At 38.5% G+C, this 22779-nt stretch overlaps 1 protein-coding gene across 1 annotated transcript in view; it reads left to right on the top strand.

Annotated features, from left to right (window-relative positions):
• Positions 1-22779, top strand: part of mapk8ip1b (mitogen-activated protein kinase 8 interacting protein 1b) — a 28615-nt gene that overhangs the window by 1693 nt on the left and 4143 nt on the right. The window contains exons 2-9 of the mRNA XM_056462473.1: positions 3006-3117; positions 6551-6790; positions 11039-11120; positions 15871-16154; positions 17766-18294; positions 19536-19611; positions 19891-20066; positions 20156-20262. Of these exons, the coding sequence (XP_056318448.1) occupies positions 3006-3117; positions 6551-6790; positions 11039-11120; positions 15871-16154; positions 17766-18294; positions 19536-19611; positions 19891-20066; positions 20156-20262 (1606 nt within the window). The remainder of the gene's footprint in view (positions 1-3005; positions 3118-6550; positions 6791-11038; positions 11121-15870; positions 16155-17765; positions 18295-19535; positions 19612-19890; positions 20067-20155; positions 20263-22779) is intronic.

The raw sequence follows: 22779 nt of genomic DNA, 5'->3' as shown, positions 1-22779 counted from the left end.
ACCGGGCCGTATCCTGAGCAGCTACTGTGGTGGTCATGGAGGATCTGAGAACATGAGACTGATTCCTGTGACGCTCCAGGAACAGACGAGTCTTTGCTGAAGAAGTTTGGCCAGCGGAGAAATTAAAATGGTCGTGCCCAACTGAGCCTGGTTTCTCTCAAGGTTTTTTTTCTTCACTTTCGCCATTAGTGAAGGTTTTTCCCTCTCCGCTGTCGCCACTGGCTTGCATGGTTCAGGATCTGTAGAGCTGCGCATTGATGGATTTGCTCTTCAGTGTTTGGACTCTCAGTAGTGATTATTAAACCACACTGAACTGAGCTGAACTGAACTGAACTTAAACACTGAAAACTGAACGAATGACCTTTTTGTGAAGCTGCTTTAACACAATCTACATTGTAAAAGCGCTATATAAATAAAGGTGAACTGAATTGAATTGAATAAATAAGGGACTAAGCCAAAGAAAAATGAATGAATGAATGAATGTGTTTTGATGCAGCATCCATTTAGGATCAAACTGGCAACGTTCTGTTAAGTCAGACATTATTGCATCATTATTTCGTATTTTTGTGACAGGCTTATTCACCTTATTCTCTGTGTACGAGCAGGCGCAGCCATTTGAATCAATTTGGCTCGAGACTTCCGGTCTCATTCACTTCCATTCATTTGTAAACGTTAAAAACAGCTCTTTTGCTGCTTGGTGTTGCACACTGATATTTTCTTATTATATTATTCTACTTTGTCTGTATTGTCATGTAAACACTAGTTTGTGGAGTAAGTAGTTTGACCGTTTCCTGCCGTTTATTATTCCTAGTCATTTCTCCCACAGGCAGCTGAATCGGAAGTTCTAAAACAGTCGCAAAAACGCGCGCACTTCCGCATTGAAGAATAAGGCCAGTAGTGTATGTGTTTAAAGCATGCAGAATCAATTGCAGTTCATTGTTTATGTTTTCATGGCAACGTTCAGTCATGTCAGATATTTGCTGTATATATAATCTTTGACAATCCTTATTCCATATGACTTGGACAATATTATTGTCTTAACTTGCTGACTTTTATTAATCCTTTAATTAAATTGAATTGCTGGGGGTTATAACATAGCTTTAATTAACATTTATATTGTAATCAGTGTTAATGAAATGAACATAGATGGTTCTATAAAGGCCTGATAAAGGGATGTAATCACCTTACAGAGTAGGTTTTATAACTGCACTGCAGCGTCACAGACTGTGATGAGGGACTTTTATTTTGAAATGTGCATATGCATCTCACAGAGAGACACAATCTGCTCCTGAAATCATGCTGGTGCTCCTTTAGCTAATAAAACTAGTAAGCCATGTTTATGTAGAGCAAATACAGTGTGGATGAACTACATCCACCATGGGGACACACAGACATGTGACATAACTCTTTGCCACGTCACTGTTTCCATTCTGAAGCTATTCAGCAGCTATCCAATACTTTAAATATGTTTTACTTTAAAATGTATTGAAGTGTCTATCTTTAAGTGGGCTTTATTTAGTTCATAGTATATCATGCACTAGAAAAAATATATACTTTTAAGATTAGATGCACACATTTTAACACACTTCTGCATACTGTGCAGTACAGTTGAATTATTAGTCCTCCTGAATTATTAGCCCCCCTGTATATTTCTTTCCCCAATTTCTGTTTAACGGAAAGAAGATTTATTCACACACATTTCTAAACATAATAGCTTTAATAACTCATTTCTAATAACATTTAAAGGCTTGACTAGGTTAAGTAGGGTAAAGTTAGGGTAATTAGCCAAGTCATTGTATAACAGTGGTTTGTTCTGGAGACAATCCAAAACTAATATTGCTTAAGGAGGCTAATAATATTGACCTTAAAATGGCTTTAAAAAATAAATAAATGTTTTTATTTCACCCGAAATGAAGACTTTCTCCAGAAGAAAAAATAATATAGGTAATACTGTGAAATTTTTTTTTAACAATCACAAGAAGTATAATCGTAACTTCTCTATAGGTTGACTCATCTACTGTATAATACATGAGTATTGTTTAATATAAGTATTGTTAAGCAGTATTAACCAGTGGTGTAGTCCTAAAAAATAGGTGGTGTACTATTACCCACCCAATCCAAATTTTAAAAGTAGGCAAAGAAACGACGAAAGTCAATGTATCTTTGATTAATTTGATTTATATATATATATATATATATATATATATATATATATATATATATATATATATATATATATATATATATATATATATATATATATATATATATATGTATATATATATATGTGTATATATATATATATATATATGTATATATATATATATATATGTATATATATATATATATATGTATATATATATATATATATGTATATATATATATATATGTATATATATATATATATATGTATATATATATGTATATATATATATATATATATATATATATATATGTATATATATATATATATATATATATGTATATATATATATATATATATATGTATATATATATATATATGTATATATATATATATATATATATATATATATATATATATATATATATATATATATATATATATATATATATATATATATATATATATATACACACACACTGTGGTTTGCTGACTAACTAAAAAACGAGTTCAATAGTGGGATTCTGCCGCCGTTTCTATGTCTAATTTAAAGGGGACTGAGGCGATCATTTAGTAGTGTACAGGTAATCACAAAGGTGTTAGGGGGGCTGAATGGAAATATAGGAGGGCTAAAGCGACGCCCATGCTGTTGTATAATTTTACTTGAACGTTTCAGCGAGACACAAATACTCAATACACAAAAATTAGGGAAGTCTAATCACCAAAACAAGTGAGTACACCGAGAGTATGATCCTCAGAAGTCGTAATACCCAAAACAGCTCGTGGAAAGAAGTAGGCATACTGAGCATACGTGCGTATAGCAAGGACTACACCACTGGTATTGACTGTGTTTTCTCTACAGGTTGACTCATGACATCGGCTTGGATGAATTTGAGGATGAAGATCTATCTGAAATCACAGAAATCACAGATGAATACGTATTCAAGGCCAGACACAATGACTCTGACATCAAGGTGAGAAAAGATTAACCATTAAATATCGCTGAATTTCATCTAATAACCACCCTGCAGGAATATACTATAGTAATTATAGTGTTTTAAACTATATTGTTGAGTGTATTATACTGTATATTATTAAACACCATTAATGAATCCTGCAGCATACTGCATTGTTAACTATAGTGAACTAATAAATACTGTAGTACACTTTAGTTTTTACCACAGTTGTGTATTGTAGTATAGCATACACTGTATTTGTAGACAACAGCATTGGGTCAATTTTATATCACTGTAGTTTTTTTGTTTGTTTGTTTCTGTAGCAACTGTAGAATTAATTGATTAATTAAGTACTTTACTAAAGTGGTTAAACAATACTATAGTATTATTTCCACTGAAAGTTGGTTCTTGTAATCATTATTATTGATGTTCAGTGACTTTTTCTAATTGCAAAAGTATATTTTTCGCCATTATTTCTTAATGAAGTGACCCTTCCTGTGCATTACATCATTACACCTCCAGATGGCGATGAGTGACTGTGAGTAACATTCATAAAACATTCATGATCTCTGGTGAAAATGATCTAAATGTGAGCTGTATCCGATGCTTTTTAATGCCCCCACCTAGCCCTACCCATCACAGTGACGTCACTAGCTCCATTGATGCATTGTGTCTGACATGAGTGATGCAATCTCAGTTTGCATCATAAAGGCTGCATCCAGATACTATTGGTCCTCTCTGCTGAAGTTATGTCTGTGGATTATCATCTAAAAAAAAAGCAGGGCATTAAATGAAAATACCTTGAGGGAAATAGTCCAATAAAATGTGTTGTCCTTTTAAGACCAAGCTGCGTTTAACAAAAGGGTAAATGCTAAACAGTTGCTGATTGTGCATACTTAGAAGTGGGGAAAATCCTAAAGTAACTTCTTGTTTTACTACTAAATTAAAATGACATTTTATAGCATACAATGAGCATACATTGACGTTTTCACTTTAGTACTACAGTTTGGAAATGCTAACTGGCTCAAGTTTTGTAATATTTTAGAATTAAATCAGTCATTGCTTGTTTTTCAGTGACCTTTAAATGAACATTTGATGCCCGGGGTTTGGTAGGATTTGGAAAATGTTTTGAAAGAAATCTTTTGTGCAAACATAGGCTGCAAACACAAATACAAAGAAAAAAAAAGATTGTTAAAAATATTACATTTAGATGAGAGGTTTTCTATTTCAGTGTATATGTCCAAATATAATTTAGAGATGCAATGTTCAATTTTCAGAAAGATTTCTTCAGAAATCAGTATAATGTCGCACATGTAGGTTTATCCAGCAGTCCTGAACTACTGCAGAAATTTTCTCTCATTTTGAAACTTTGAAATGACAAAAACATCCTCTCATTCTTCATCTAGATTAGAAGAGGAAGTGATATATACAGTATTTTGAAGGGAAATAAATGTGAACTGATGTAAATGGTTATACTAAAATAAATAACTGAAGTAGGAGAGCAGCACTGTATTTTATTAATAAATGGACAGTACACCCAGAATGAAAATTCTGTCATTATTTACTCACATTTAAAGGAATACTACACTTTTTATTCCAGTTAAATAGATGAGTTTTAAGATTTTTAATCCATTCAGTCAATCTATAAGTCTAGCGGGAGCACTTTAGCTTAGCTTAGCATAGATCATTGAATCGGATTAGACCATTAGCATCTCACTCAAAAACTTCAGAAAAGAGTTTCTATAATTTTTCCATTTTCCACTCTTCTGTAGTTATTTTATGTTCTGAGACCGACAGAAATTGAAAGTAGATATTTTCTAGGCTGATATGTTTAGGAACTGTACTCTCATTCTGGCGTAATAATCAAGGAACTTTACTGCCGTACAATGACTGCAGCAGTGCAATGATATTACACGAAGCCTAAAAATTGTCCCCAGCTACACTGTAAAAAATGATCTGATCAATTAGTAATGATCTGATCATTGTAACTTATTAAACTAACCTAATCATGTTCTAACTTAATTTTAAGTTATGCCAGCTGTTTTAAGTCAGTTTAACATAATATAAGTTTAATAGACTCATAAGCAGGGCCGGCCCGTGGCATAGGCAGTAAAGGCGAAGGCTAAGGGCGCCATATGTCCAAGGGTCACCAGAAATGAGGGAAGAAAAAAAGCTTAACTTCCACTATACTTAAAACTAGTTGGTATTATGACTTCAGAAAAGAATAAACCCACATTAAAGTAACTGCATTGTGCATTGGCCCTACGCATCCAACCTCCCCCCCACCACCACTTAGCGTGAGATCCGCAACCGTCACAACCCATCACTTAGGGTGAATTCCTCGACCGTCCACAACCCACCCCAACCCCAATTAGCATAATTTAAACACAGGTTGAGGGTGGCGTGACAGTCCTTTGTCGCGGCAGTTCAGCTTGCTCCGGCCCTGCTCATGAGGTTAATTTGATTCATCTTAAAAATTTAAGGCAACCAGGATTTTTTTTACAGTGTAGATAACTAGCTAACAGATATAATTACATAATTTTTTTGAAATTTCTTGAGCGAGATGCTAACGGTCTAATCCGATTCAATGATCTATGCTAAGCTAAAGCTAATTCCAAAAAAGTGGAGTGTTTCTTTAAGTGGTTTCAAACCTGTTTGAGTTTCTTTCTTGTTGAACACAAATTAAAGAGGATCCATTATGCAAAACTCACTTTAAACACAGGGGTTTAAACACAGTCATGTGGCAGCAGTCTGTGAATATAGCCAGCTGCTAATGGTAAAATTGTATTAGTTATATTTATTATAATCAGACTTGATAAAATCAGTCTGCAGAAACACTTTGATTGACATTCTCCCTTTGTATGATGTCATCAGAGGGGGAAAGCCCCGCCCACTAGTGACCATCTCACCTTCATTAGCGTAGAACATTAGTCTTGTTTTTGAATCTGCCACTATGCTGACACACAGTCATTTGTAGCTCCGCCCTCTTTTGAAAAGAGCACCATCTCATTTGAATTTAAAGCGACAGTCACCAAAACACCACAATTAGTATCAAATCCTTAAAGGGTCAGTTTCAGAGAGTTATTACACATTAGTAGTGTAGTATTGTGAGCTGAAACTTCACACACACCCACTAGCATCCAACACTTATTTTACATCTTGCAAAAAGGGGCATAATAGGTCCCCTTTAAGATACACAGAAGAACGATGGGAAAAAAACAGCATTTTTTTTGTTCCTACTATGGATGTCAATGGCAGTCCACATTGAGTTCTGTAAACTTTGGAGCTGAACTCCGGCAGTGTCTCATTGTAATGCAGTGAGTAAACACCAGGCATGAATAGTCTTTGTCCCACAGCCCTCCCCGGCTCCTGTTCTCCGAATGCCACAGTCTGATGTCATTACAGTGCTTTTTTCTCTCTGAGCGACAGTGGGTCTGTTCAATCCCTGCAGGATCACGTGCGTCAGGCGCCCAGTGGAGGTTTGGGGAGGGTGGAGGCGGGTGCGGAGGGTCAGATCCAGCCAGAGACTCGTCCTGTACATCTGACTGATGCTGCCGACAGGAGCCAAACACTGGCCTGCAGACACGACAGCAAAGCATCCATGGATTCTGCCGTTCCTGTCAGTATGGAGGCCTACCGTCCAAAAAGACCCACCACGCTCAACTTATTCCCACAGGTGCCCCGGACTCAGGTAATAATCACTAATGGCTATTCAGATTGAAGTCAAAATTATTAGCTCTCCTGTTAAAATGTGTGTTTTTTTAGTTTAACTCTTTTTATTAACAATTCTTAATCAGAGAGGGACTACAAATGAGAGAAAGAAGAAACACAACAGATTATTTTCACAATGTTGAGGAGAGAAATACTGAGTGGTAATTAAACACATTCCTTACTCTCTGAACCATATGGAGATGGAAATAAAGTAAACAAAAACAACAGCAAAGGAACAAACAAACCAAACCATAAAAAAAAAAGGGAACATACATATACATAATAATAAATTAACAAATTACACTCAAGTAGGCCATTACCGTTAAATGTAAAATATCACGCAATTTCTTTTCCTAATACACTCTTAGATAAGTTTGTATCGTTCCAAAGCAAGAGGGGAAAAAATAAGAAAAAAGACATACAGACAGGGTTAAATATGCAAGACGGGATATATAAAGCTATTTTTTAAAATACAACAGAAAAGGTTGCCAAGCTGTATAGAAATCCTCTGTTTTGCCATTGATTGTATATCTACAGTAATTTTTTCTACTTGAATGAACTGTAACAGGTCATACATCCAATGAAAATGTGTGTTTTTAAATATAAGGGATGTTTAACAGAGCAAGGATTTTTTCCTGTAATATGTTTTCTTCTGGAGAAAGTCTTATTTGTTTTATTTCAGCTAGAATAACAGCAGTTCGTAATTTTTTAAAGCATTTTAAGGTCAATATTGTTAGCCCCCTTAAGCAATATTAGTTTTGAATTGTCTCCAGAACAAACCACTGTTATACAATGACTTGCCTAATTACCCTAACTTTACCCTAATTAACCTAGTAAAGCCTTTAAATGTCACTTTAAGCTGAATACTAGTGTCTTGAAGAATTTCTAGTCTAATATTACTTACTGTCATCATGGCAAAGATAAAATAAATCAGTTATTAGAGATGAGTTATTAACACTATTATAATTAGAAATGTGCTGAATTGTTCTGTTAAACAAATCGGGGGGAAATATACAGGGGGGCTAATAATTCTTCAACTGTAAACACTGTAAAAAATATCTTGCTTTCTTGCATTTTTAAGTTGAACCAATTTAACTTTACAAGTCATTTTACCTTGCATCAATTAAGCTGACTTAAAACATCAAGTAAAAATGTGCTTAAATGTGATTAACTTTCTAAATCAAGTTAAAGTAGGATAAAAGTACAAGTTGTCAAGACGTTTTATTATGTCGTTTATTTACAGTCTAGTTGAAGTCAATATCATTACTATCTGTAAGATCTGTGGTCTTTTTTTTTATAAGTGTTTAACAGATTCAGGAATTTTTCACAGTATTTCCTGTAATGTTTTTTCTTCTGGAGAAAGTCTTATTTGTTTTATTTCGGCTAGAATAAAAGCAGTTCTTAATTCTTTTAAAACCATTTTAAGGTCAATATTATTAGCCCCCTTAAGCTATATTAGTTTTGGATTGTCTCCAGAACAAACCACTGTTATACAATGACTTGCCTAATTACCCTAACTTTACCCTAATTACCCTAGTTAAGCCTTTAAATGTCACTTTAAGCTGAATACTAGTGTCTTGAAGAATATCTAGTCTAATATTATGTGCTGTCATCATGACAAAGAGAAAATAAATCAGTTATTAGAGATGAGTTATTAACACTATTATGATTAGAAATGTGCTGAATCTTCTCTCCATTAAACAGAAATCATGGTATACAGGATGGCTAATAATTCAGGAGGGATAATATTATAGTTGAAGTAAAAATTATTATTATTTGTAAGATTATTGTCTTTTTTTGACAACAATTTTGTCTTAATATTGTCTATTTTTAAGTGTTTAACAAAACAGGGACATAAATACATTTTCACAGTATTTCCTATAATAGTTCTTGTCATGTTTGTTTTAATTTGGCTGGATTAAAATTAGTTAAATCATTTTTTTAAAGTCAGTATTATTCGACCAGTTTTTTATTTTATTTATTTTTTTGATTGGTTTTAGAACAAACCAACAAAACACAGCAGAGCTGATGAGTTCTCAAAAAAATACACTCAGATCAGGCTAACGCTGGTCTGCAAATGAATGTAAATGGGTTGACTAATTATAACTCACCCACTCTGACCTAAATATGTGCACTTTAGCATATGGGTCAAAGATGAAATCTATAATGAAGCTTTAAATACCTGTGAGAATGTGTCTTATTTCATTACTAGTACTAGCTAGTTTTTTTATTTACATTGTTTTTTCATTTAAATATTTGGTCTGAATATGGATTGGGATCCATTTAACATTTTAAGAGAAGCACATGTATTTGGTGTCACGGTGACACAGTGGGTAGCACGATCGCCTTACAGCAAGAAAGTGGCTGGTTCGAGTCTTGGCCGAGTCTGTTGTCATTTCTGTGTGGAGTTTGCATGTGGGTGTCCTCCGGGTGCTCCGGTTTCCCCCACACTCCAAACACATGCGCTATAGGTGAATTGGGTAAGATAAAATTGTCCATATGTGTGTGAATGAGTGTGTGTGGATGTTTCCCAGAGATGAGTTGCAGTTGGAAGGGCGTCCGCTGCGTAAAATATGTGCTGTATAAGTTGGCGGTTCATTCCGCTGTGGCGACCCCGGATTAATAAAGGGACTAAGCCATAAAGAAAATGAATGAATGAATAATAATGGCGTCACGGTGGCACAGTGGATTGCACGATCACCTCACAGCAAGAAGGTCGCTGGTTCGAGCCTTGGCTGGGTCAGTTGGCATTTCTATCTGGAGTTTGCATGTTCTCCCCGTGTTGGTGTGTGTTTCCTCCGGGTGCTCTGGTTTCCCGCACAAGTCCAAAGACATGTGGTATAGGTGGATTGGGTGAACTAAATTGTCTGTAGTGAATGTGTGTGAATGAATGAGTGTATGGGTGTTTCCCTGTGATGGTTTGCAGCTGGAAGGGCATCCGCTGCGTAAAACATGTGCTGTGGCAACCCTTGATTAATAACGGGACCAAGCCGAAAAGAAATTGAATGAATGAATAATAATAATAAGAAGAAGAAGAAGAAGAAGAAGAAGAAGAAGAAAATCAGAAGGAATACACCAGGGTTTGGTGCTTGGACCCTTAAATATCTAAAAAAAAAACATTTAATTATTACATTTAGGTTTGTTTTTCCATCAAGATCTTCTTTCTAGGGCACAATCATGCATGCGTGCCCTTGTTAGGCCCCTGCTGCACAAAGCAGTGAGCGACTCGCTGTTATTTAGCGTGTTGACATTTCTCTGTCAGTCTGTGTTTGAGTGAACGCTGTGAGCGCCGAGTCAGAAGTGAAAGAGACACTGCCTTCTCTTCTCTACAAACGCACATTCAGGGCAGGACAGGGACAGTTGCACACTACAAACAATGCAGTTGGCTATTTTATTCTGTTAAAATCAGTTGGCTATTTATTTTAGAAAGATAAGCTGAATGAAGATGGAGCATAAATTTGCATGGCAGAATTACAGCTTACAGATGTCTTGCAGAGCTGCCCCGCTGTAAAAAGTAGCTGTTAATGAATTGTATTGACGGAGTTGTTTTTACTGTTGTGAATTGCATTATGGGATGTTGATCTCTGCTCTGTCGACTTTTGATGTTGAAAATCAACTCTACAGTTCAATAAAGTGACTTTTATTGACATTTTACTAGTTTGAAATAATATAATGTATAAGAAATGATATACAGAGACAGAAAATGTGCTGGCAATTTATTACAAGGTTTCTCTAGTGGAATATACAACACCAACTCAGACACTATATCACTGTAAACTGTTAAACATGTTCATAAAAGTCACTTTTTTAATTACTTTTAAAGGTTAAAAGTTGTTAAAAGAAAGATAAAGTTTCCATAATGTAACTCGACACCTGAAATAAAACGGGAAAATAAAATCTTGAATCCAAAATATGGAAAACTGCAAATTTGCAGATATTTAGAGTAAATGAGTAAATTTATTTATAAGCGTAATTGAAGATTCTGTCAACATTTACTCATCCTGCACGTTTCAAATCTGTTTGAGTTTCTTTCTTCTGTTGAACAGAAAAGAAGATACTTTGAAGAATGTTGGGGAAAAAAGTCAAAGTTCTTGTTGAATCGCTGCATGCCTCCTCAATTGTGCATCGCTTTGGAGAAAAGCATCTGCTAATTAACTAAATGTAAATGAACAGCATCATACTGTAAAATACTGATATGTTGTAACCAGTCTGTTGCTGTCATTAACAGGACACTTTAAACAACAACTCATTTGCCAAGAAGTTCAGCTGGCAGCAGAAGATCTCTCAGACCCTGCCGCCCCGTAAAGCAGGTGAGTCTTTCAGGTCTTTGTTTGTGGCTTAAATTTAACGAGTGCAATAATACTTAATGAGATTGTTAAGGGCGACATGGTGGCTCAGTGGTTAGCACTGTCACCTCACAGCAAGAAGGTCACTGGTTCGAGTCCCGGCTGGGTCAGTTGGCATTTCTGTGTGGAGTTTACATGTTCTCCCCTTGTTGGCGTGGGTTTCACATGCGCTATAGGGGAATTGATGAACTAAATTGGCCGTAGTGTACGAGTGTGTGTGTGTGTGTGTGTGTGTGTGTATGTGTGAATGAGTGTATGGGTTTTTCCCAGTACTGGATTGCAGCTCCACACTATTCTGCTGAAATTCACATCACGTGACCACACACACACACACTCTCTGGCATGCACTTCAGCGTACGCGCGTGTCTGAGCTCCAGGCAGTCAGTGGCTGCTTAGAACACATCTACCCAGGTGAGAGCAGTGCACGTCAGACAGTTCATCAAGGATGTACAGCTGGATCTAATCTGACTATATTTGTTAAACGTGATGTTTAATTCATCTTGTTGTCACTCTAATGACATATTCCCTGACGTTACTCTCTTGAATCCATTACTTGTTCTCAGGTAATGTGTTTTGGCCTAATGCAAAGAGAGTTTAATATTAATGAATGTAACCTCGTACACTGATTCTGCATATTGACTGATTGCTTGCATTGATTTCCTATAATGTATAAACTTATTGTTCGTTATACTTTTATAACGGCCATTATTGATTATTAATCTGATATTCAGCAAAAGAGAGGGTGTTTCGTATTTTCACTGAAAATGAATGGAGGCAGTGATGTTATTGGCTCTGTTTTGATATAAATATGCACACAGTGAAGATGACGCTCATATACATATGCAGCTACACGACGCCTCAACATTTGTAGAGTCTGTTAAGTTAAAATCTAAATGAAAATAGCCAATAGCCATCATGTCTTCATTTTATTGTTAAGATAGTAACAGTATAGTCAGGGTGATGTGAATGAGGTTATAAAGTACACCGTTCCCTTTGAAGATTTACCCGACATTGTCACGGTTGCAGATTTGTGCGCTTTCCGGAGTATCTGTTTTGTCACATGGGTTTGTTTTGTTCGGTTGTCCACGTGTATTTGTTTGGTCACATGTTACTGTATGATGGCACTCAGCTGTTTGATTTGATCACCAGCTGAGGTTCATTATTGTGCCTATATCTGGGCTACGTTTCTATGTTCCTTGTCAGTTCGTATTTTCACATGTAAATAAGGGTTCAGAGAATGATCCAATGTCAAACTAAACCAACAGGGCTACAAATGGAGGGCTGGGATACTGGGGCAGGAACAGACAGACAAAACGAGGTCCAGCAGTCACTCCTCTTAGTCCTGAGCACATACAGACTCACATAAGCAAACACAACGAACTGACAAGGAACATAGAAACGTAGCCCAGATATAGGCACAATAATGAACCTCAGCTGGTGATCAAATCAAACAGCTGAGTGCCGTCATAACACGTGACCAAACAAATACACGTGGACAAACAAACAACACAAACCCACGTGACAAAACAGATACTCCGGAAAGTGCACAAACCTGCAACCGTGACAGACATGTCCTCTGGAGTTTGTTTTCCATATCAAACTTGGGAAGTCTGAACTTGCAAGGAGAAGATGCAGGACTGAACTGTGTGTAGGCTACTCAATATTAAGGAAAAAGTCCCAATCAGAGGGTGGAATGTCTGCAAATATTTCTGTTTTCAGATGTCTCCGTTTCCCCATCCACACTGACACAGAGCAGCAGCGTTTTAAATTGAAAACGGCCTCTTCAGCGTTTCCAAAAAGCTCGGTTTTCAGTGCTCAAAAACTCTGGTGTAGTGTGGACGGAAGGTGTAACCGTAGCAAAACTCATTTTAAAATGAAAACGTATTAGTGTAAATGAGGCCTTAACCCAGAACTTAAACTTCTGTCCTCATTTACTCTCCCTTTACTTGTTCCAAACCTTTATGCGTTTTTTTTCCTGTTGAAAACAAAAGAAGATATTTAGAAAAATGCTAAAAAAACCTGTAGTCATTGAGTATTTATAGTATTTATGTCTAGCGAGTGTAAATATTAAGTACATTTTCATTTTTGGGTGAACTATCCCTTTAAGTGCATGTTGTAGTAATGTCACTTTAAACTTTACATTCTAGTAAGTTTCTACTGAAATAACGATTATGACATAAAAAAGATGAAAGTGGCTCTAATTATGAAGATGAAAGTGGCTCTAATTGCGATTATACCATTATGAAAAAGCTACATTTTAATATTCAATACTTATTATTGAAATGGTGTACAAAATCATCATATGTTATATAAACAAGTGAAATTATTCATTCATTCATTCATTTTCTTTTCGGCTTAGTCCCTTTATTAACCTGGGGTTGCCACAGCGGAATGAATCGCCAACTTATCCAGCACATGTTTTACGCAGTGGATGCCCTTCCAGCTGGATGGAAACATCCATACACACTCATTCACTACTGACAATTTAGCCTACCCAATTCACCTATACCGCATGTCTTTGGACTGGAGCACCTGGAGGAAACTCCAGCATGCAAACTCCACACAGAAACGCCAACTGACCCAGCCGAGGCTCAAACCAGTGACCTTCGTTCTGTGAGGTGACAGCACTACCTACTGCGCCACTGCGTCGCCCCAAGTAAAGTTTTATACAATAAAATATGCTTCATTTATGATCCAGTCTTGTTTTTGTAGGTAGATTTGGCATGAGTTTCAGATCTAACTCATTGTATATCAAACGTCTCTCTGTTGTGTCTGTTGACAAAAGCACAGGCATGTTTTACTGCCAACTGTAGTCATGTGCATTCGATTTAGTCCAGTCATCTACAAAAAACATGTTTGCATGCGCAGTCTAGCCGAACAATAGGAGAACCTACTGTCTAACCTGTCGGCCAATCAGTTTCAAGAACAAAACAATCCTTTTATTAGTCAGCATAATAGGTGAGTTTTATCATTGACCCCAGATAATTATTGAACAAACTAATTAAAGTGTGTGTGCACTGGTTTGGGTGGTTTACGAGAACACTCATTTAACTAAATGGGAATGGTATAATAAATAATAAATAATAAATGAGATATTATAATGTTGAGGTGGTTTATGAGGACACGCTCTAGTAAAAAAATCTGACTTAATGATTTTTGACATTTGCTCATATGTCACAGGTTTATTTTGAGGGTTTGGTTTAGGGGAAAGGTTAAGGTAAGATGATAAAATGAGCTAGTTTTATAATGCAGGTTTCTGCAGGTTTCAGCAAGTTAAATGTTAGACTTTTTAAGACATTTTGACAATTACAATTCATAATGGTCCCTCCCTATCTCCCTCCCTTCCTTCCTTCCTCCCTCCCTTCCTTTCTTCTTCCCTATCTCCCTTCCTTCCTTCCTTCCTCCCTCCCTTCCTTTCTTCTTCCCTATCTCCCTTCCTTCCTTTCTCCCTCCCTCCCTCGCTTCCTTCTTTCCTTCCTTTCCTCCCTTGGTTAACGAGAACACTCATTTCATTAAATGGGAATGAGATATTACAATGTTGAGGTGGTTTATGAGGACACGCTCTAGTAAAAAAATCTGACTTAACAATGATTTTTGACATTCGCTCATATGTCACAGGTTTATTTTGAGGGTTTGGTTTAGGTGAAAGGTTTAAGGTAAGATGATAAAATGAGCTATTTTTATAGTGCGGGGTTTCTACAGGCTTCAGAAAGTTAAATTTAAGTCTTTTAAAGACATTTTTAAGACCATTATGACATTTTAGACTCAAGCAGGGCTAAATTGTAAAGAGTTTTTCCCAATGGCCCAGTTGGAAAAGATTTTTATTTGCGTTATCATATTTAAAAAAAATTATATATATAATAAATTTAATAACATTTACATTTAGTCATTTAGCAGACGCTTTTATCCAAAGCGACTTACAAATGAGGACAAGGAAGCAATTTACACAACTATAAGAGCAGCAGTGAACAAGTGCTATAGACAAGTTTCAGGTGTGTAAAGTCTAAGAAGCAAAGCATTAGAGAGTACAGTTAGTGGTATAGCCAGAGAGGCAGTTACAGATTAGGAAGGAAAGTGGAGACTAAACAGTTGAGTTTTTAGTCGTTTCTTGAAGACAGCAAGTGACTCTGCTGTTCTGATGTAGTTAGGGAGTTCAGTCCACCAACTGGGCCGATTGAATGTGAGAGTTCGGGAAAGTGATTTCTTCCCTCTTAGGGATGGAACCACGAGGTGACGTTCATTCACAGAATAATAATAAAATAATAAAAACAATAGGAATAATAAATGATAGAATAGGAATAATAATAGGAATAATAGGAAACCCACGCGAACGCAGGGAGAACATGCAAACTCCACACAGAAATGCCAACTGACCCAGCCAGGACTTGAATCAGTGACCTTCTTGCTGTGAGGTGACAGTGCTAACCACTGAGCCACCGTGCCTCATTATTCGGACTCTGTTTTTCCCCTCAATTCATAGCTCATAATTACAACTTTTTAAATCATTTGTGAGTTTATATCTCCTAATTCAGACGTCTCAGTATTGTAAAGTGATATGTGTATTAAATCTCACAATCTCTGAATTTTAGTGTTAGCACTGTAAGGTACAAAATTCTCAAATACCTTTTTAATTTGTATGTTATTTCAAAGTGTTATCAAGCATTGACTTGTTAATCTCTTAATTTTTGTCTTCGATTATTTGTGTTTTAATAAGCTGACCTGACGCCACCCTGTGAACACACGTGTCTGAGCGACGAAGAAAAGCACCAACCGAGTCGAGCTCAGATGAAAGACTGCGGCACATCGACAACAGACAAACCCAACATCTGTCCGTCTAAACACACTCCAGCTCCAGCTGCAGCAGTATATAAACCCAGAGAAGCGGCCCACTGCGAGCGCATACGCTACCACACAGACGTCCAGCTGGAGCCCACAGAAGAGATCTATCTGACGCCCATACAGCGCTGCACTGAGGCTCCCGAGGCCCAGAAAACAAAGGTAATCCATCTGAGATCTGGGAAGAAGAAAGGAAGGTAGGGAGGAAGGAAGGGAGATAGGGAGGGAGGAAGGAAATGAAGGAAAGAAGGGAGAGGAAGGAAGCGAGGGAGGGAGGGAGGGAGGAAAGGAAGAGAGGGTGGAAGGAAGGAAGGGAGGTAGGGAGTGAGGAAAGGAAAGAAGGGAGATGGGGAAGAAGAAAGCAAGGGAGGGAGGGAGGATGGGAGATAGAGAAGGAGGAAGGAAGAGAGGGAGGGAGGGAGGGTGGAAGGAAGGAAGGAAGGAAGGAAGCGAGGGTGGGAAGGAGGGAGGAAAGGAAGGAAGGAAAGAAGCAATCGAGGAAAGGAGGGAGGGAGAAAGGAAGGGAGGGAGAAAGGAAGAAAGGGAGATAAGGAAGAAGGAAGGGAGGGAGGAAGGAAGGAAGGAAGGAAGGAAGGAAGGGAGGGAGGAAGGAAGGAAGCAAGGAAGGAAGGGAGGGTGGAAAGGAGGGAGGAAAGGAAGGAAGGAAGGAAGGAAGGAAGGGAGGGTGGAAAGGAGGGAGGAAAGGAAGGAAGGAAGGAAGAAAGGAAGGAAGGAAGGGAGGGAGGGAGGAAGGAAGGAAGCGAGGAAGGAAGGGAGGGTGGGAGGCAGTAAAGGAAGGAAGGGAGGAAGGAAGGAAGGAAGGGAAGTAGGGATAAAGGACGGGAGGGAGGAAGGAAGGGAGATAGGGAAGAAGAAAATAAGGGAGGTAGGAAGGAAGTAAGGGAAATAGGGAGGACGGAAGGAAAGGAGAGAGGGAGGAAGGAAGGCAGATAGGGAAAAAGGAAAGGAAGGAAGAGTGGGAGGAAGAAAGGAAGGGAGAGAGGGGGGAGGAAAGAAAGGAAGAGGGGGGAAGAAAGGAAGGGAGGGAAGGAAGGGAGAGAGGGAAGGAGGAAAGGAAGGGAGGAAGCGAAGAAGGAAGTGATGGAGCGAAGGAGGGAGGAAAGGAAGGAAGCAAGGAAGGGAGGGAGGGAGGGAGGAAGGAAAGGAAAGGGAAGGAAGGAAGGACGGGAGGGAGGAAAGGAAGGAAGGGAGGGAGGAAAGAAGGGAGAAAGGGAAGAAGGAAGGCAGGGAGGGAGGAAGGAATGAATGGAGGAAAGGGAGGGAGGGAGGGAGGAAGGAATGAATGGAGGAAAGGGAGGGAGGGAGGGAGGAAGGAAGGAAGGAAGGAAGGAAGGAAGGAAGGAAAGAAAGAAAGAAAGAATGAAAGGAAAGAATGAAAGGAAAGAATGAAGATAAGAAAATAAAGCAAAGTCGGCGCCAGTGGTGCAGTGGTTAGTGCGTCGACACATGCACTCCGGTGCTCACTGCGACCCGAGTTCGATTTCCGCCTCGCGGTCCTATGCCGATCCTTCCCCTCTCTCTGTTCCACATGCTTTCCTGTCAATACTCTGTACTGTCCTATCTAATAAAGGTGAAAACCCCTAAAAATAATTAAAAGAAAGGGAAAAGGAAATAAAGAAAACAGAAAAACAAACAAACCAACAGTGGGATCAGCAACATTTTTATGCACTCTACAACACAGTTTCCCATATGTTGTGCTGTATTTTCATTGATTTCTACATAGTGACATTGACCTCTCCTCTGTAAACACAGGTAATGGTGAGCTCTGACAGTGAAGCTCCTCCGCCGTACAGTGAGCAGGACCTTCAGCCGCCCTCATATTTCTCCTGCGTGGAGGCTCTGGCTGTGGACAGCAGCGGCGATGAAGTAACTACAGCAGATGATCTGTGTTTTCGAGACTGTGGCGCTGGAGAAGCTCATGCACATCAAGAGAACCTGCCCAAAATAATACACACCTCAATGAGCAACTCTGACGCAAGCGGACTTTCCTACGACTCCGTCAAGTACACACTGGTTGTGGATGAACATGATCAGCTTGAGCTGGTCAGTCTAAAAGAGTGTTACCGTGGTTACAGTGACGACAGCGAATCGCCTACGATTTACGATAACTGCGTTTCTTCTCCATATGAGTCGGGTCATGATAAAGAGTATGAGGAGGAGAATGGCGGAGGAAAACAAAGCGGGATTAAAGCTTCATTTGAGGACTCCACGCCTGAGGCCGACATCCCGTTCTCTCGGAAATTCGTCAATGTTTTTATGAACGGCTGCTCACGATCTTCTAGTGAGATTTTTTCTGTTTATTTACGGTTATGAAATGCATTATATTGCGATTATATACAATATTGGCGGTAACACTTTAGGTCACAATTCACTACATTAATGTACCATAAACTAACACTACTAGCTTTATAAACTACTAATTAGCTGCTTTAAATGGCATCAATGATGTCAGAATTTTAATTATTTAAAGAGTGTGTGCACAACAACAACACAAATATCTTTAGACCTGCCCAAAACACTCATACATGTTGCTTATTACACACACAGGGATGCACAGCAGCAACACAAACATCTTCAGGTCTGTCCAAAACACTCATACATGTTGCTTATTACACACAGGAATGCACAGCAGCAACACAAACATCTTCAGGCCTTCCCAAAACACTCATACATGTTGCTTATTACACACAGGAATGCACAGCAGCAACACAAACATCTTCAGGCCTGTCCAAAACACTCATACATGTTGCTTATTACACACAGGAATGCACAGCAGCAACACAAACATCTTCAGGCCTTCCCAAAACACTCATACATGTTGCTTATTACACACAGGAATGCACAGCAGCAACACAAACATCTTCAGGCCTGTCCAAAACACTCATACATGTTGCTTATTACACACACAGGGATGCACAGCAGCAACACAAACATCTTCAGGGCTGTCCAAAACGCTCATACATGTTGCTTATTACACACACAGGGATGCACAGCAGCAACACAAATATCCAACCCAGGCTCATTCTGAAAACGTAGTCCCGTGAACGTTTCTGGAGACCGCGAAAAACGTAGCCAGGGGTATGTATGGCTGCATTTCATTTTTTTAAGCGAACGCTGCGGGGCGGTGTGACGTCGTTCCTTTCGGTCGCACGGATTGGCCGGTCGCACGGTCAATCATTCTGTCATCCAGGCAGACAGGCGGAAGGTCGTTCGACAGCGGCCTCTAGCAGGTTTACGCGAGAACAGCGCGGGAAAAAGCGCGCACAGCGGTATCTCGCGCATTCGCGAAAACAAAAACTACAAAAATACGTACCTCCCGGGACGTATTTCGCGGTCTCCAGAAACGTCCACGAGACTAGGTTCTCAGAATGAGCCTGGGTTGCAAATATCTTTAGGCCTGTCCAAAATGCTCATACATGTTGCTTATTACACACACAGGGATGCACAGCAGCAACACAAACATCTTTAAACATGTATTGATTTTGAGACTGCTGTTCACAACTCTCTTTGACTTTGCTTCAGGCACAGAATCATTTGGCTTGTTTTCCTGCATAATTAACGGAGAAGAGAGAGAGCAGACGCACAGAGCCGTCTACAGGTAAAACACAGATGATCATTTACATTTACACACCATTTACAAAGTCTTCTCTACATATGAACATGTGAAACTGTTAGTGTGTTTATGTTAAACTACATTTTCAGAGGTAAAAAAGAAAGACTGTCATACCATAAGATAATTAGTGTATTCATTTATATTTAATATTCAGTTTCTCTGCGTCACAATAAAAAAAATGGTTGCACCTTCCGGTTCATGCGGACTTTAACTGTTGATTGAAATGAGGCCTACAAGAACTTATATATATTGTGTTTGTGCCAGGTTTATTCCTCGTCATGATGATGAGCTGGAGCTGGAGCTCAATGATCCTCTGCTGGTGGAGCTTGAGGATGAGGATTACTGGTATGAGGGCTACAACATGAGGACTGGAGCTCGCGGGATCTTTCCTGCTTATTACGCCACGGAGGTCTTCAAAGAGCAGGAGCTGAATTCAGATGGTAAGATCACTCTGTTCGCCGTCTGTGCCATCATTTACTCTGCTCAAACACTCCTGACTGCTCATCCGCTCTTCATGTTTTGTTCTCAGAAGTGAAAAGCTCTGAATGGGTGGAGAAATACACAATGAAATTCCTCGGCTCGGTTCAGGTGATGAATCACAAAGGCAATGACGTTCTGTGTGCAGCTATGCAAAAGGTTTGAAGCTTTACAGTAAATTTAACTCTTAATGAGCTTAAATGGTTTAGACACACCATTACAAATACGTACATCACACTACATTAATGTCAAATACGCTGATGAAAAATCCACTAGAGGGCGCTGTCTACATATTTTGCGAATCTGAGATACGTTACTTAGGGTATGCTTTGTTGTACGTTTCTGATGACAAATCCACTAGAGGGTGCTGTCTACTAAGGGTTAGTCAAAATCAAAATGTACTTGTTGAGCTCGGGTCGAATTCTGTCAGGTTTTTATGGCCCGATTACAGCTCTACTTGGGGTTGTATGACTTCAGATTTTTGGAAGTCGACTGTTATGTTATTAATGTCGAGTCAACGTCGACTAGTCGCTGGTGACATCATCAACAAAACACAAGATGCAAATATTTTGCAACACGCCACAGGAAATATATATATATATATATATACATGCTGTTTGACAGCTCATACCACGTTGCAAAACAATTCAACTTTACCAATGACTAATATTAGTGGAAAAGTAATGCATTGTCAACACTTTCATTTCGTTAATAATGCAACTTTAAGCACGGGCTAATATTAGTGCAAAATAAATGCAGTCAACACACTACTATTTACAGCTCGTACTACTAAAAATGTGAAAATAACAGATATATTTAGTGCAAAAGTCAGCACACAGTACATCGTACACTTGGCAGCTTATTTCATAACAACATAATGCATGAAAGACGAGGGCGACGACTCTCTGTCAGAGACCTGCTTAGACGCAGATTTTACCTTTAATGATGTCGGGTCAAATAGCTGCTCAAAATCTAGCTCAAGTCACGCCTTTTTCACGGTTACTTGCTCATCTTGGTTATCAGACGTCTCCTCTCACTGTGTGTATCTTCACTGTGTTTACCTGGGCTGATGTTTACACATGAAGTTTGCGCGCTTAACAGATTCAGTGCGTTCCACGATTCAGTCACAAAACATGTCAGCGGCAACGTGTCACAGAGGACAACAGCCAATCACATTACTTTTCAAGCGTTGCGTAAACGCGATTGGCTATCATCTGCTAGAGGGTATTTGTATGGCTCGATCTGTTTGACGATTTAAAGTTCACTCAAAGTTAACGTGAATCATTGACTGTGAGATAAGAAAAATAACATTTAAATTAATTTCAATAATGTAAGGGCAGTTTCATTCGGTGAACCTACATTCGTGTGTAACGCTGCCATGTAGTTCAGGTCAAACCAAGTGATCTGCTCAGCGTGACTAGTCGACGTCAATCAAAAAGCGCCACGGCAGAGCATTAAAGTCGACCAGTTGACTAGTCGGTGCAACCCCTACTGTCTACATATTTTGCAATAGGTTACTTCGGTTACTTTTTTTGCATGCTAAAGATGACAAATCCACTAGAGGTAGCTGTGTACTTTTTGCGAATCTGAAATATGTTACTTAGGGTATGCTTTGTTTTAAGTTGCCAACGAAAAATCCACTAGAGGGTGCTGTCTACATGTTTCGCGAATCTAAAATACGTTACTTAAGGTATGTTTTTTGTACGTTACCGGTGATAAATCCACTAGAGGGCGTGTCTAGATTTTTGTGAATCTGAAATACATTACGTAGGGTATGTTTTGTTTTAAATGATAAATCCACTAGAGGGTGCTGTTTACGTTTTTGTGAATCTGAAATCCATCACTTAGGGCGCATATTGTTGTATGTTTCAGATAAATGTACTTCTTTTACACGCACAGAAGAATGCCGCGCTTGTCGAACAGATCAGCTAGCGGACAACATTGACGATTTAAAGTTCACTCAAAGTTAACGTGAATCATTGACTGTGAGATAAGAAAAATAACATTTAAATTAATTTCAATAATGCAAGGGAAGTTTCATTCGGTGAACCTACATTCGTGTGTAACGCTGCCATGTAGTTCAGGTCAAACCAAGTGATCTGCTCAGCGTGACTAATCGACGTCAATCAAAAAGCGTCACAGCAGAGCATTAAAGTCGACCAATTGACTAGTCGGTGCAACCCCTACTGTCTACATATTTTGCGATATTTTGCAATAGGTTACTTAGGTTACGTTTTATTACACGGTCAAGATGACAAATCCACTAGAGGTAGCTGTGTACTTTTTGCGAATCTGAAATATGTTACTTAGGGTATGCTTTGTTTTAAGTTGTCAACGAAAAATCCACTAGAGGGTGCTGTCTACATGTTTCGCGAATCTAAAATACGTTACTTAAGGTATGTTTTTTGTATGTTACCGGTGATAAATCCACTAGAGGGTGCTGTCTACATGTTTCGCGAATCTGAAATACGTTACTTAAGGTATGTTTTTTGTATGTTACCGGTAATAAATCCACTAGAGGGCGTGTCTAGATTTTTGTGATTCTGAAATACATTACGTAGGGTATGTTTTGTTTTAAATGATAAATCCACTAGAGGGTGCTGTTTACGTTTTTGTGAATCTGAAATCCATCACTTAGGGTGCATATTGTTGTATGTTTCAGATAAATGTACTTCT

This window comes from Danio aesculapii, chromosome 7, assembly GCF_903798145.1.
Source record: "Danio aesculapii chromosome 7, fDanAes4.1, whole genome shotgun sequence".
Taxonomy (NCBI): Eukaryota; Metazoa; Chordata; class Actinopteri; order Cypriniformes; family Danionidae; genus Danio; species Danio aesculapii.
This window is presented reverse-complemented; position numbering and strand designations above follow the sequence as displayed.